This window comes from Bos indicus, chromosome 13, assembly GCF_029378745.1.
Source record: "Bos indicus isolate NIAB-ARS_2022 breed Sahiwal x Tharparkar chromosome 13, NIAB-ARS_B.indTharparkar_mat_pri_1.0, whole genome shotgun sequence".
In the NCBI taxonomy this organism is placed as follows: Eukaryota; Metazoa; Chordata; class Mammalia; order Artiodactyla; family Bovidae; genus Bos; species Bos indicus.
In genome coordinates this window covers 28,364,200-28,380,081 of record NC_091772.1, presented here as the reverse complement: position 1 = coordinate 28,380,081, position 15,882 = coordinate 28,364,200, and the positions used below count along the sequence as shown (strand labels likewise).

The 15,882-nt window shown below is 44.0% G+C and overlaps 1 protein-coding gene across 4 annotated transcripts in view; it reads right to left on the bottom strand.

Moving 5' to 3' along the window:
• Positions 1-6,407: 6,407 nt before the first annotated feature.
• Positions 6,408-15,882, bottom strand: part of PRPF18 (pre-mRNA processing factor 18) — a 56,238-nt gene continuing 46,763 nt past the window's right edge. For 3 of the 4 annotated variants that reach the window (XM_070802101.1, XM_019973071.2, XM_019973072.2), the window contains one exon: positions 7,545-8,857. In XM_070802101.1, coding sequence (XP_070658202.1) covers positions 8,777-8,857 — 81 coding nt within the window. In that variant the 3' untranslated portion in view covers positions 7,545-8,776. Of the gene's footprint in view, positions 8,858-15,882 lie in introns of all 4 variants that reach the window. The other variant, XM_070802100.1, reaches the window with a different exon arrangement.

Genomic DNA, 15,882 nt, shown 5'->3' with positions numbered 1-15,882 from the left:
GTGCAGTCACTTCCTGTAGCTCTCATAGTGCCCATGGTTTAAAATGTCATCTGTGTGCTGTTGCTGCTAAGTCACTTCAGTCGTGTCCAACTCTGTGCGACCCCATAGACGGCAGCCCACCAGGCTCCCCCGTCCCTGGGATTCTCCAGGCAAGAACACTGGAGTCGGTTGCCATTTCCTTCTCCAAAGCATGAAAGTGAAAAGTGAAAGTGAAGTCGCTCACTCGTGTTCGACTCTTCACGACCCCATGGACTGCAGCCCACCAGGCTCCTCTGCCCATGGGATTTTCCAGGCAAGAGTACTGGAGTGGGGTACCATTGTGCTAAGGGCATCTGTACTTCTCCCTGGACCTCCTCTCTGAAACTTGTATATCCTGCAGCCCACTCAACAGCTCCACACGGATGTCTAATGTGCTAACACATCTGGAAGTGAATTTCTGAGCTACCCTCCAAATCCGCTCCATCAGTGACGTCCCCCAACCAAGTTAGAGGCACCTCCAGTCTCCCAGGGCTCAGGCCCAAATCCTTGGACCCACCCATGATGACCTCCTGTCCTTGTTGCATATGCAGCCAACCAAATGGATGTGAAATCCCTGCCCTTGTTCTCTTGGGGGTGGAGGGAAAGAAATAATAATGTATACAACACATTAGAAGGTTGGAAGAAAGCAAGGTTGGTCAGTGGAAGATTCAGCCTCTGACAGGTGGAGATACACCTTTCCTCCAAGTAAGGTAAGAAGAGGTGGTAAGTGTGGAGGCAGCGACAGACCTTAGGCCTGTGTCCGTGTTCCACCTGCTGTGAGGAAAACTAGGTGAGGCCACCTTCCAGATGACAAGGGAAAGACGGAGGATCGGGATGCAGCGGTCACGGGGAGAACAGCCCCAAGCAGAGAGGGGGTGGGGCACGCGCTCCAGGCCTCTCTCGGTGCCCAAGGACACTGGACACAGGGTGGGAATCCCCTCCAGTGGCACCGCGGTGGGGTCGGGGAGCCATCGGAATGAGCCAGGCCCAGGTTGTGTGGGACAGTGTGGCCAAAGGACAACGGGGGAAGAGAGAAGACGGTCCTGGTGAGAAACTGGAGTGATGATGATGGACTCCAGATGGATTACGGAGAAGAGCAAAGCCAGGAAGATGCCGAGGAAGTAGAAAGAAGCAGAGGAACGAATGCAGAGAAGGTGTTGAAGAGACTGAGGCAGAGCAGAGAGGGAATTAAAGGGAGAGGGCACAAGGACAGGACTTCGCGACTAGACAGGAGGTAACACCAGTTTCCCCGGCATCTTGGTTCTCCACGCTTGGGGTGAACCCCACGAACTGGGAGCAAAGTCCATGTGTGCTGGAGGGAAGCCAACCTGAGCTGAAGGCTGTGGGAAGGGGACCCATCACACTTCCCCTCAAGCAGGAACCAGAAATCTGGCTGCCAAGCATGTCAATTATTATAACAGAAAAGACTGTTAACCAGAAAGTGAAGAGGTGACAGGAAAAGGGGGACCCTGAGGTATCACAGAGATGAGAACCACAGGAAAAGCCACTGGTCTCAGGGCTGGAAACAAAGACAAGGGACTCTGAAGACTTAGAGGTTTGAGGAGCTGGGAATCAAACCTTTGAGACCTGGATGCTGCTCGGGTGGCTCGGGTGCCTCAGGAACTTGGCGGGACCCCACAGAGCTAGGATTCAAATGTCTGGAGAGGAGCACTGGCTGATGATGCTGCAATGGTTCTACAGAAGTGTGGAAAACCTGTGAGCAGGGACCACCTCCTCTAGGAATGCCAAGTGTCACCGTGGGCTGCAGCCCACGGCTGGGCCACCACCACTGGGGACAGGTAGTGAACACGGAGGAAGAGGGCCTCCCTCCCTCCTAGGGGCTCCTGTCTCCCACGTGGCCCATGATCGGTAGAACCTAACACAAAGCCAGTCGCAGAGGAGAAATGTGGTCTGCAGAGCCTGATCCCAAAGCAGAGTGTGGCAGGTGCAGGGGAGAGGCTGTCAGTCAAAAAGTAATTTTCTATAAAGGACAAAAACCATACATACCTTTTTGGCTCAAGTTTGTGTAATGTCTGTTACTGCCCTAGAAGGAACGGTGGTAGTTAACAAGTCAAAGCATACCAAGATACTTTCTCCCCGAATGACAGAATCACAAGTGTATGTTTTCTCAGATATCTTTCTCACCCACAGAGGTATCCGGAGTTTATTCCTCTCAAAGTCACTCCTAAGCCTAGTGGAGATTTGGGAATAACTCAGAGAGGAACAAGAGTTCGATGCCTCTGTCCTACAGAGTGACACGAATCTCTACCACAGGTCGACCTCCGTCTGCTCTGCAACCTGGCTGTCTATGGACTGCCATTAACATACACTGGGTCCAGGTTTTCCTGCAGCTGAAGCAACCTGGTGCCGATACCCACGAGCTCATTCAGGTGAACACTAACATGCTTAACACGTATCTTATGAGAATGGCAAAAACGCACCAAGTCTTAATGAAATGGCAATCTAGTACCACTACAACGTTTAACAATAATACAAAAACACATTATTTCTCTCCTCTCAAATCCCATACGCAGGCACTGCACTATGCAAAGATTATTTTATTTAGGATTCACATGACTTTTTATAAAATCTATCTGGTAAAGATAGCTGACAAAGGTTATGTCAATATCTGAGCTAGTGATAAGACTATTTCCCCTATGCAGAGAAAATGGAGAAGGGAATGGCAACCTACTGCAGTATTCTTGCCTGGTGAATCCCATGGACAGAGGAGCCTGGAGGGCTACTGTCCATGGGGTCACACATAGTCAGACATGACTGAGCAACTAACACTATGCATAGAAAACCTAACATAAAGTCAAGCCACAGAGCAGAAGTATTTATAACACACACTGAACACAGGCCTCAGCCAGAGCATATAAGGAACTGTGTTAAGTCAGTAAGAAAAAGGCCAGGAATTCGGTAGAAAAAAGTGGACAAAAATAAAAACTTGAACAGAAGATTTCACAAAAGTTAAAATCTCAATGGCCATGAAGTACATATGAAAAATGCTCCACTTAATTTTCCTCAGCAAAACGCAAAGTGAAACTACAACATGGTACCATGTTAGCCCGTCACAAGAGCTGAAGTGGACAAGAGCTGAAGCTGAAGTGACCGAGGACATTCCAGGAGGGGCCAAGACCCCTCGAGTCCCGCACATGGCACTGTGGACTGGCACGAGCCCCTCAGAAAGCTCTTTGGCACCACCTTCTGAGTACACACATACCCAAACATTTCTCAACTTCATATAGACCCTAGAGGAATTTATAATTCACCAAAAAATACATGTACAGCATTCATACCCAAAGTGGAGATGACTCAAATGTCTATCAAATGTAGAATGGGATAGAGAAATGAGAATCAAAGAAATCACAATGAGGGACTTCCCCAAGTGGTCCAGTGGCTAAGAAGCTGCAGGGAGCCCGGATTCAAAACCCTGTCAGGGAACTAGATCCTACCTGCTGCAACTAAGAAGACTGAAGATCCTGCCTGCCACAGCTAAGACCTGGTGCAGTCAAACAAACAAACAACAAGCAAACTAACTCACACGGGGAATGACTGCTAATGGGTCCCGGGTTTCTTTCGGGGTGATGAAAGTGTCCCACATGTGCTGCTGACTGCACAATTCTGAATATTCTAAAGACTACTGTACCCTTTGAATGGGTGAATCTTACCGTACACGCATCCAATCAAGAAAGATGTTTTTTTAAATAACGACAGCAGAAATCAAGGCCATGGCTCTGTCCTGATGAGGCATGAAGAGATTTCTGGGGCACTAATAACATTATCTTTCCTGACTTGGATGATAGTTACTTTGAGACAGCTTCACTCTGAAAAAGTTGTATGATATGGTATCTTTCTGATGTGTGCACTTTGCTGTATATGTTACAACTGAATAAAACTTTGAAGGAAATGAAGGGAATGAAATCTAGCTGCGAGTCTTGGGAAATAATCATCAAAGGGCTAAACAAACCCTCAACAGGTAACTGATTAATACTAGACTCCTGCTATCTCTCTCTGCCTCAACCCTAACTCATAGTTTAAACAATCTCATATTTTATATCTGTTTATTCTTGCTTTACACAATGTATAGTCAGCCCAAGGTAGTCACCTATTCTTACCATTAATTTTCTTACATGAGGCCTGTCCTGGAGGTTCTCTCTATGCACAAGTCACCTCATTTGAAACCTAAGAATTATTGCTTCAAAAATATTTAACAACTGAAATACTCAAGGTTTTATAATATGCCAATTTCCACATAAACCTTGAGAGCTAAGTGTTCTCTATTAAAAAATAAATAAATAGAAGAAATGAGTCCTTTTGCCCTAAATTCATCCACCAGGTCACTTCCTTCTGTAACTCTAATTCTTTTTAACCTGTGGTTTTCAAACTGCTGGTCACAACACATTAATGAGTTGTAAGCCACTTTTAGAGTCATACCAGCATATTTTTAAAAGAAACACAACAGGAAAGAAAAATCAGAAAGCACCGCTCATGGCATGGTCAGGGAATACACATAGGTGATACTGGGTCCCACCTATTTGTTATGGCTGACTGTTGAGCTATAGTCAAAGCATCTCAAAGCCACAACTTTAATCCTCCCACTTTACGAGATGCAAAACTGAAATCAGGCTCAGAGGACAATGCTAATGGTTCGTGATGTCTCCTAAGTCTCAAGGGAAGAGCAAGTTGGAGAGTAAAGGCAATTTGGTTTTGGCAAGCTGTCAACCCTGGGAGTTTAGAGGGCAAGGAGAGCTGGGTATGCAGATGACTCCTGATGGAATCATCAGCAAGAATCATCAGCAAGGAAGCTTGCTGAATGCCTCAGTGATCACCAGTGACACTCAAAAAGCAGCTCAAACCTTCTTAGCTGCCCTCCGTGGTCAAAGTATGTGTTCATCTTGAATGCTGGGAGAAAGCTGACAATGATTTCAAAGCGGGTGCTTAAGGACAGAGAGGAGAGACTAAACAAAAGGAAGTGGCCTAGTTAAACAAGAGTAACCACTACCATCAACACAAAGATTAGTCTGGGCGAGTTTATAAGAGTTTGTGGAAAAAGGAGTAAATAATCAATACTTTCAAAATAAACTGTTTTGGAAAATGTAAAAACATATATATATACATACAAATATTTTATATGTGTGTGTGTGTATTTTAAATGAGTATGTTTCCAAAATCCTGAAAGGGGTCAGTTCACACCACAGCGACAACTGCCAACCACACTGCATTCCCTCGAGTTAGTCCACGCCACCAGAACTTATTTTTAAATTTCAAAAGATTTTAAGGTTACTGTTAACCATTAAAGGACGAACTAGTGCATAGTCAGAATTCAGCCCATCCAACTGCCGACTCTGATGAAAACCAGTTGCCATAACAGTGTTCCCACAGCGACCCTCTGGGGACTGGGGCTGGCTCCTCATGCTCTAGACAGCTGGAAACTCTTACACAAACCTGCTGTGAGAAAGGGCTTTCAGTTCAAGCCTCCCAGTACGACTCCATACCATAAATTTCTAGGGGATAAAGTTAAGGGACTTCATGGGCGAGGATGTGGAGGAAGGAGGCATGATCCACAAGGTTACGCTCTTGCAGATATTCAAAGGGAACAGCTACATCTCAACCGAAGCTCCCCTTTCACTGAATCTGCCCCACTTAGCTCTACTACCTTTGTAGGTCCAGAAGTAATAAAGGGGTTACTACAGGGCTGAAAAGGAGCCAGTGATAGGATCCACAAGTTCAAATCTACGGAACTCTTTCTTTCAAATAATTGGATTTCTACAGAATTTGTTGTTGTTTAGTTGCTAAGTCGTGTCTGACTCTTCTGCAATCCCGTGGATTATAGCCTGCCAGGGTCCTCTGTCCATGGGATTTTCCAGGCAAAAATGCTGGAGTGTGTTGCCATTTCCTTCTCCAGGGGATCTTCCTGACCCAAGAACAGAACCCGAGTCTCCTGCATTGCAGGCGGATTCTTTACTGCTAAGTAAATACTACCATATTTACTGTGGTCAAATCCCAGGACAATCTAAAGTGCTACAGGGGGCCAGGAGATCATCAGAAGGAAAAACTTAACATTCAAAAGTTGTACTGCTAATCAACCCTATTTTCTATTCCTCCAAATTCTTTTCAAGATGCAGTGCATCCTAAACACTCGTACTAGTGACAGCTACCTTCCCAGCACTGGTCTCTTGGGACCTTCCCCTTCTTCCTACAAGATCCGGGCTGTCCCCTCTCCTCTCTATGTGTCAATTGTTTTTGGCCTCAGTTTTCTTTTCCTAGTTTTTCCCCAAGGGCTGAAATCACAGCCATGGCCTCCAGACTGCCACAGCCCTGTACTGCAATGCTAAAAAATACTGCTGTCTTTGCAGTTGGCAAGAACACTCCTAAGAAACACAGGATTTACTTTTGAGGGAAAACAGTGTTTTATTAGATTTGAATCCAGAAAGACACAACTCCTTTGGAAAGGAGTCTGGGGAGGTGGGGACGAAGAGAGAGAAGAATATACTTATTTCAGGAGTGTGACTGATTTTAAAAGATAGGCCTTTATTGTTTTAGAAACAGCTAAAAATTAGAAATATGTACCATCTGCTGCACTATAATTTTCATGATCTGGAGAATGAGAAAGGTCATTTTTTACTAAACCCCCATGACAGGTAAAGTCCTCTGAAGACCTTTTAACTTCTGGGAAATAGAAAACTTCTCTATGAGGAATCTACACCTTTCAACCTGCCTCCCTCTACCCAAGCCCCAAAATGACTAGCATTCACGGCACCACAGAATACCTTACACACTTTTTTTTCCCCCTCAAACCATCTACCCGTGCTGATCAGTTCTAGAAGGTACTGGTGTCACATGATGCAGTTTCTTCTCTGTGGAATATTAACTCAGGGCAAATGGGAAGACAACACAAAATGAGCTGACTACCATGGTGTGGGCTGCCTATGAATTTTTAAAAAAGTGATCTGTGGAGTATTCATTCAACAATATTTATAAACAAGTTCTATTCAAGACTATATAACTGAAGTCTACATTGTTGTCACATCTTATGAAAGCCTGTCTCTTATTGCTCTACTAAGCTTCATTCAGTTCTAATTAATTTAATAAGAAATGGTTTTCTAAAGTGGGGTGAAGGGCAAGGAACACTGATTCAATTCAGGACAGGAGGCCTCAGCCACCATTGAGCAAATAACCAGCGGACACAATCAGCCCAGCGTAGCCACAGGCCCCACAAGTGGCCAAAATTGGCTTTCAAGGCTTTCCAAGAGGGGCCAGAATAAGTAATTGAATCCACCTGCACTCACTTGGCTGACTCCAGGCTCCACATTCTGGATTCTTCTAAACTCAGAAATGGCTGAAAGTGTGAGCAGCTATAGAGCGTGGATACAGTAAGTGCTTAATAAATACTTCCACTGATTAGTACTACCGACACTGCCACCAGCAGCCTGGCTGTCATCCTGAGGGGAGCACACACTGTCCTGACCAGTGGTCTGGGAAAGCCACTTTGTCTTCACTCTACCACCAACAAGGACACAGTATTTGCCTGGTAGCGTGCTATACATTTTATTTCACTTAAAACAGTGATGCTGTGAGGCATGGACAATGACTACCACCATCTGCAGACAAGGAAGCTGAAGTTTAGAGAGATGAAGTGCCTTGCTCGTGGGTGTACAGACATACACATGCCTGTGTTGCTGAAATGTGAGGCGAGGCAGTTCTGATGTCAGAGTCCCACTCCTACCAGGAGCCGCCAGCACCACTCCACCTGGTCAAGTACCATTCTATTTACCCACCTGTCTCTATCCACTGAATCCTCTCGACTTCTAAAGCGCAGTGATTCATCACAGATATCTGGGTGTGACACTGTGCAAGAGTCAAAAGAAGTCCTCGCTTGAGTGACATCAGACCAAGCCCTTCAACTTGGGCAGTGACAAGAGTCCAGCACCCTTCTCTTTGGCCGGTGAGACGGAGTGTGACCAGCCATCCACCACGGTCTCGGGAGGACGACATTAGCAGGCAGTCCTATTCCAGGAAGAGCCAGCAGCAGCCCTGACAATCCATTTCTTCACCTTGAAACCTTGATGCCTGGGGCTACTGAATTTGAACTTCTGTTGGTTTAATATACCATCTTTGTTTTCCAAACTTCTACTTCCTGTTAATTCTGTTCTGAGAGATGACCAATACTATAATGTATATCTTTAAAGGATAAAAGCTTTAAAACGCAAGATAGACACTTAATAGTAAAAACATTTACATTCAAATATATTGCAAGGTGGCAAAAGTCAAGCAACATTTAAGGACGATCAATTTTCACTAAATGGTTCCATATTTTTGTTGAAAAATATAAAAATATTTCTCTATAAACAAAGCATAAAAGGCAACATGAAAATTACCATATTTTATAGAAATCATTAAGTCCATCCTCAAATGTTCCTCTTTAATCCTTTCATTTCAACTTTTAGGTCTAGAGGGGAAAAGTTATTTTAAACCGTGTCCTGTGACTGTTTTAAATTTACACATTTAAATTACTGGGGAAAGTCTTTAGTACTTAATCTTTTGACTACTTAAAAGTAAGACACAAAAATCACTCTGCAGTCAGACGTGACATGAGAGCCAACACAGGTTCTTAAAACCAAGAGCTGCATTAGGTAGAACTCAGAGACCACAAACTCCTTTTTTCTTCTTCCCTCATTGCAACTGGTGGTGATTCCAGAAGTCCGTGACAGGCTTCCTTAAGCTTCTCTTGATATTTACACACTGCACACAGATCTCATAGTGCATTGTACTCCACACATTTTGATGGATCTGTAGGAAAGTGCTTCTGGCAAATGGTCATTAACCTCTTCAGTCCCTAAGAAAATAAAAAAAAAAATAGTGGTTGGCTATGATATGATTAAACTTTTAAAAATGTTTATTAATTTTTTATTTCTGGCTGCCCTAGGTCTTCACTGCTGTGCACAGGCTTTCTCTAGTTGCGGCGAGTGGGGGCTATTCTCCAGTTGCGGTGCACAGGCTTCTGGCTGTGGTGGCTTCTCCTGCAGTGGAGCACAGGCTCTACAGTGTGCGAGCTCCAGGAGTTGTGGCTCCCCAGCTCTGGAAAAGAGGCTCAACAGTTGTGGCACACAGGCTTGTTTGCTCCGAGGCATGTGGAATCTTCCTGACCCAGGGATTGCACCCATGTCTCCTGCACTGGCAGGCAGATTCTCTACCACTGAGCCATCAGGGAAGCCCTCAAACAACTCTTAAGTGAAATCACCAAAAACAGAACAAAACAATAAGTAAAAAAGCCTGCCAATCCCTGAGGTCCCACAGGAAGCAGATAACACAAATATAAATTACTTCTATGAAGTGAGTTATAATCTAAGAGATTAAACATCAGAGAAACAAGATTTTTCAAACATCTTACTTAAAGTCTTTTGTGGGTTCAAAGACTGTCCATATTATGCTGTCTAAGGACTGGGAGTGTGGAGGGAGGCTATCTTTCAGCTCATTTCCAAGAAAGAAGACGTGCTGGCAAAGACAGACCAGGGAATTTGCTTTCTTCCTAGCTTTTTATTCTTATATCCTGTACCTAAGAGGGTATTTGCTTCAGGATAAAGACCCTTCTGGCTTTAGACCAGCTTTTCCTACTGTGAATTCTAATCAAGTGGATGCAGAATTGGATCCATGAAATCCATGAAAATGTCTGCAATATCGTTAATCTGGGATCCTAAGTTTTCCCAAAGGAACAGGTGAGAAGAGAGGCAAAGCCAGGAAAGGGAACACTGATGAAATACTAAATAGCTTCAGTCGACACCAAAACACAGCAAGTATTATTATGAACCAATAAAGGCAAACTGATGGTAAGACAAGTAGGGGTCATTTTCCTTACACCACAGGATTAGAATTTCAGGCGTCTGTGCCTTTACAGAAGATAACTGTGATGCTTAGATGCACTCACTAAGCTGATTCTCTGATTTAAAAATAAATATTAAAAGAGTCTCCATTATAAAGTTACCATGGAATGTTACAATAAATATTTGCAATAAGGACTGCTAGCACCCAGCACAGATTTTTAAAGGGGCATAATCTCATGATAGCCTATGAATATTTTCCAAATGGAAACAACTCTTCTCAATTAGATCTCTCACGATTTTAGTTTCAAGTTGCTTGAGGATGCTTAAATCAGTAAGATAAGGAGCACCTTAGCTTAGCTTACTGCAAATAACTTAAAATCAGTAGTATTCTTAAATATAGTTTTTACTTATATAAAAATAATACATCTATTTAATAAATCCTTATTCAGGACCTACTATATGCCAAGCAATGTTCTAGGTTGTGGGAATACAGCAAAGAATAAGAGAAAAATCCCAATTCTCATTGAGAATGCATTCTAATAAAGGAAGACGAGAACAGGTGTAAGACAAGAAACAAAATGACTATGTAAATGTCTAATATGTTGAATGATAGTAAGTGCTATGGAGAAGATCAGGCAGGCAAGAGGTGTGCATGCTGTGAGAAGTGACCAAAAGGACTCTGGCTTTCCCTGAACACAAGAGCCACTGAAGCGCTCTGAGCAAGAAAACATCACAGTCTGGTTTGTATTTTAAATGCATCCCTCTGGATGCCGTACAGATACTGAACAAAAGAGAGGCAAGGAAAAGAGCTCAGAGCAGAGACACTGCAACCATCCAGAGAAGAGAGGCTGGTGGCTGGAACCAGGTTGGGGCAGGGGAGGTAGTGAAGGGATCAGATTCCAGATGTTATTTGAATATGGAACCATCACGGTTTGCTGATGTGGGCTGAGAAAGAGAAAAGCCAAGGATAATGCCATGTTTTGTATACTTTAAATGGGTAAATTTAATGGCATGGTATGAAACTCCAGTACTTTGGCCACCTCATGCGAAGAGTTGACTCATTGGAAAAGACTCTGATGCTGGGAGGGATTGGGGGCAGGAGGAGAAGGGGACGACAGAGGATGAGATGGCTGGATGGCATCACTGACTCGATGGACGTGAGTCTGAGTGAACTCTGGGAGTTGGTGATGGACAGGGAGGCCTGGCGTGCTGCGATTCATGGGGTCGCAAAGAGTCGGACATGACTGAGCAACTGAACTGAACTGAACTGATACTGTAATGCCATAACTCTCAACTCCATTGTTACTATGTGTTTGGTCTTGGTCTTTCATGTTGGAAACTTCCACGAACACCTGATGATCCTAAGTGAACATGCATATTTATGAGTAAGGCAATAAGGAGCTAAAGGAAACTCACTGAATGGGCAGGGCTTATCAGTGGAACTTCATTTTAGGACAATATGGCAGTAAGCCAGTTTTTTCAGTGCTGGAATGCTAAATGTTAGTAACTATACATTTTTTCTCTTGGGTCAGTTCAGAGAAGAACTTCCATTCCTGAGCTGGCAGTAAAAGCCCACCTGCCAGCATCAGAGGAACCAAAGGAGAAGAGGAAACAGGGGTCCCATTTGTCAACACATACACTCTCACTTGAATTGTCTGTTCTGAGTAAGGAATCTCACCTTGCCTGATGGTAGAATCCCTCAGAACGTTTGTTTTCTGAAAGAGAGGAGATGGGAATGGGGGCCCACTTGCACAGGAGAAGGAACCTCTGGACAATTTATCCTAATTTCAACCACTCCTTCATTTTCAGCCCCATCCCACAGTCTGGCCTTTTTTAAGTGCCTAAACATCCCATGTCCTGAGCCTTTCTAGATTCTACAGATTCCTCATTAATGACTCCTTAATGACTTTCTCCCCACATAGTATTAACTAAATTGATTTTTTTTAATCATTATTGTTTCCAGGAAAATATTCTGCATTTTAAGAAGTCCGATGAACTATACATTTAAGCTGATACACTGAAGATGGTACACATAACTGTACACTCAAGATGGTAAAGCTGAGTAAGAAATTTTTTTAATGTTCAACTTGGTAAAATCTATGACAAATACTTCAGTTTTTAAAAATCTAATAGTAAGCATTAGAGAATATTCTAGATAAGGTATAGGAATATCAAATATGGCTACAGTTTGCTGTATGATAGCTTGTGATACGGGATACAAATCCTGGATAATGAGAGTTGTTTATATCCAGATAAATCAATGAACCATTAAAACAGTCAACCTGCATCAACTAAAGCAACACCAATTCTTTATTACTGCAGAAAACAAAAACTTCTCAAAACCTAACCAAACTATAACCATAACCTTTTAGATTTGTCTTACCTTATGAACTATCATTAGTCAATAGAACTTGAGGAAGATTTTAAGTAATCTTTTTACTTCAATGTAAGATATTTGAATATTCACCAGAAGGACTGATGCTGAAGCTGAAGCTCCAATACTCTGGCCGCCTGACGCGAAGAGCCAACTCATCAGAAAAGATCCTGATGCTGGGAAAGATTGAAGGCAGAAGGAGAAGAGGGTGGAAGAGGATGAGATGGTCCACTCCATGGACATGAATTTGAGTAAACTCCAAGAGACAGTGGAGGACAGAGGAGCCTGGCATGCAGTAGTCCATGGGGCGGCAGTCGGATACAACTTAGGGACTGAATAACATCAAAGGAAAACATTATTAAATCAATTATTTCTGTCCCTGTCACTAGTGTACCCTGCAAGAACAGTCTCAAAGATGAAAGCACAGATGTGTTTAGTGACACAGCATAGGAACATGAAGAACAGGGGTAAGTTAAGAATGTTCTCCACTTAGTTATTTAAATTCTCTCAATGAAGTCGAAGGACGCTTAATAACTGTTTTTCAGGAGGGTCTTATCCGCATTGGACAATATCATCACCCTCATTCTCCACATCTGCATGTTGCCTGGGGTCCCATTGCTTCACTGGGTGCCTCTCTGCCTGGGACTGGGGCCTGTGGTGGAGGGCCTCCTACAGCCACCCTACACCCTCCAGAGTGGCTAGCGGAATGGGGTCATGTGGCCTAGAGATGCTGGCTGGACCCTTTCCTTGGGGTCCTCCTTCCCAGGGGCTCTGAGGTACATAAAATGTGCCTAAGATAGCAGAGTAGAAGGATGTGCACTCATCTCCTGTGAGAACTCCAAAAATGCAACTAGCTGCTGAACAACCATTGACATGAGAATGTTGGATCCCAACAAAAAAGATACCCCGTGTCCAAGGGCAAAGGAGAAGCCCCTACAAGACGGTACAAGGGGCAAAATCAGTTTTAGGATCAAACCCCATACTCGTCACAAATGCTCAAAGGACTCAAACAAAACCTTGTGCACACCAGGACCCAGGGATCTCACAGAGACTGAGCCAGACCTGCCTTTGAGTGTATGAGTGTCTCCTGCAGAAGCACAGGTCAGCAGTGGCCTGCCATGGGAACAGGGGCTCTGGCTCCAGCAGACTCGGGAGGCGCAGCGTGTGAATCCCACCAAGCGACCAGGCAGACAACCCACAAACTGGAGAACAATTATACCAAAGAAGTTCCCACACTGTTGCGAAAGTACTAGGGTCCACAACAGATTCCCAATCTGGGGATCCAGCAAAGGGACTGAGAATCCCCAGAGAATTTGACTTTGAAGGCGAGTAGAATTTGATTACAGAACTTTCACAGGACCAGGGAAACAGACTCTTGGAGGGCACAAACAAAACCTTGTGCATGCCAGGATCCAGGAGAAAGGAGCAGTGACCCCACAAGAGACTGAGCCAGACTTCTCTGTGAGTGTCCAGGAGTCTCCAGCAGAGGCATGGGTCAACAGTGGCCTGCTGTGTGATCTGGGGCATGGAATACAACAGTCCTGGCAAAAGCCCTTTTGAAGGAGGTCACCATTACCCCTACCATAGTTTGGCCTCAGGCCGAACTGCAGGAAGGGAACACAGCCCCACCATCAAAAGAAAATTGGATTAAAGATTTACTAAGCACGGCCCCTCCCCAAGAAAGGCAATGCCAAAGAATGCTCAAGCTACTGCACAATTGTACTAATCTCACATGCTAGCAAAGTAATGCTCAAAATTCTCCAAGCCAGGCTTCAGCAATACGTGAATCATGAACTTCCGGATATTCAAGCTGGTTTTAGAAAAGGCAGAGGACCCAGAGATCAAATTGCCAACATCCACTGGATCATCGAAAAAGCAAGAGAGTTCCAGAAAAACATCTATTTCTGCTTTACTGACTATGCTGAAGCCTTTGACTGTGTGGATCACAATAAACTGTGGAAAATTCTGAAAGAGATGGGAATACCAGACCACCTGACCTGCCTCTTGAGAAACCTATATGCAGGTGAGGAAGCAACAGTTAGAACTAGACATGTAACAACAGACTGGTTCCAAATAGGAAAAGGAATACATCAAGGCTGTATATCGTCACCTTGCTTATATAACTTATACACAGAATACATAATGAGAAACTCTGGGCTGGATGAAGCACAAGCTAGAATCAAGACTGCCTGGAGAAATATCAATAACCTCAGATATGCAGATGACACCACCCTTATGGCAGAAGTGAAGAACTAAAGAGCCCTTGATGAAAGTGAAAGACGAGAAGTTAAAAAGTTGGCTTACAACTCAACATTCAGAAAACTAAGATCATGGCTTCCAGTCCCATCACTTCATGGCAAATAGATGGGGAAACAGTGGAAACAATGGCTGACTTTATTTCTGGGGGCTCCAAAATCACTGCAGATTTCATGCTGACTACATCCACGAAATTAAAAGACGCTTACTCCATGGAAGGAAAGTTATGACCGACCTAGACAGCATATTAAAAAGCAGAGACGTTACTTTGCCAACATAGGTCCATCTTGTCAAGGCTATGGTTTTTCCAGTGGTCATGTACGGATGTAAGAGTTGGACTGTAAAGAAAGCTGAGCACTGAAGAATTGATGCCTTTGAACTGTGGTGTTGGAGAAGACTCTTGAGAGTCCCTTGGACTGCAAGGAGATCCAACCAGTCCATCCTAAAGGAAATCAGTCCTAAATATTCACTGCTGATGCTGAAGTTGAAACTCCAATACTCTGGCCACCTGATGCCAAGAGCTGACTCACTGGAAAAGACTCTGATGCTGGGAAAGATCGAAGGCAGGAGGAGAAGGGGATGACAGAGGATGAGATGGTTGGATGGCATCACTGACTCAATGGACATGAGTTTGAGTAAACTCCAGGAGTTGGTTATGGACAGGGAGGCCTAGCGTGCTGCAATCCATGGGGTTGCAAAGAGTCAGACAGCACTGACTGACTGAACTGAACTGAGCATGGCCCAGTCCATCAGAGCAAGACGCAGATTTCCCCATAGCCAGTCCCTCCCATGAGGAAGCTTCCACAAGCCTTTTATCCTTATCCATCAGAGGGCAGACAGAATGGAAACCACAATTACAGAAAACTGATCACTTGGATCACAAGCTTGTCTCACTCAAGAAGCTACAAGCCATGCCATGTAGGGCCACCCAAGACAGTAGTCATGGTGGACAGTTCTTACTAAACATGGTCTACTGGAGAAGGGAGTGGCAAATGACTTCAGTATTCTTGCCTGGAGAACCTCATGAACAGTATGAAAAGGCAAAAAGATATGACACTGAAAGATGAACTCCCAAAGTTGGTAGGTGGCCAATATGCTACTGGGGCAGAGTGGAGAAATAGCTTGAGAAAGAATGAAGAGACAGAGCCAAAGCAAAAACAATGCCCAGTTGTGGATGTGAGTGGTAATGGAAGGAAAGTCTGATGCTGTAAAAAAACAATACTGCATAGCAACCTGGAACATCAGGTCCATGAATCAATGTAAACTGGAAGTGGTCAAACAAGAGATGGCAAGAATGAACATTGGCATTTTAGGAATCAGTGAGCTAAAATGGACCAGAATGAGCGAATTTAATTCAGATGACTATTATATCTACTACTGTGGGCAAGAAGCCCTTAGAAAAAATGGAGT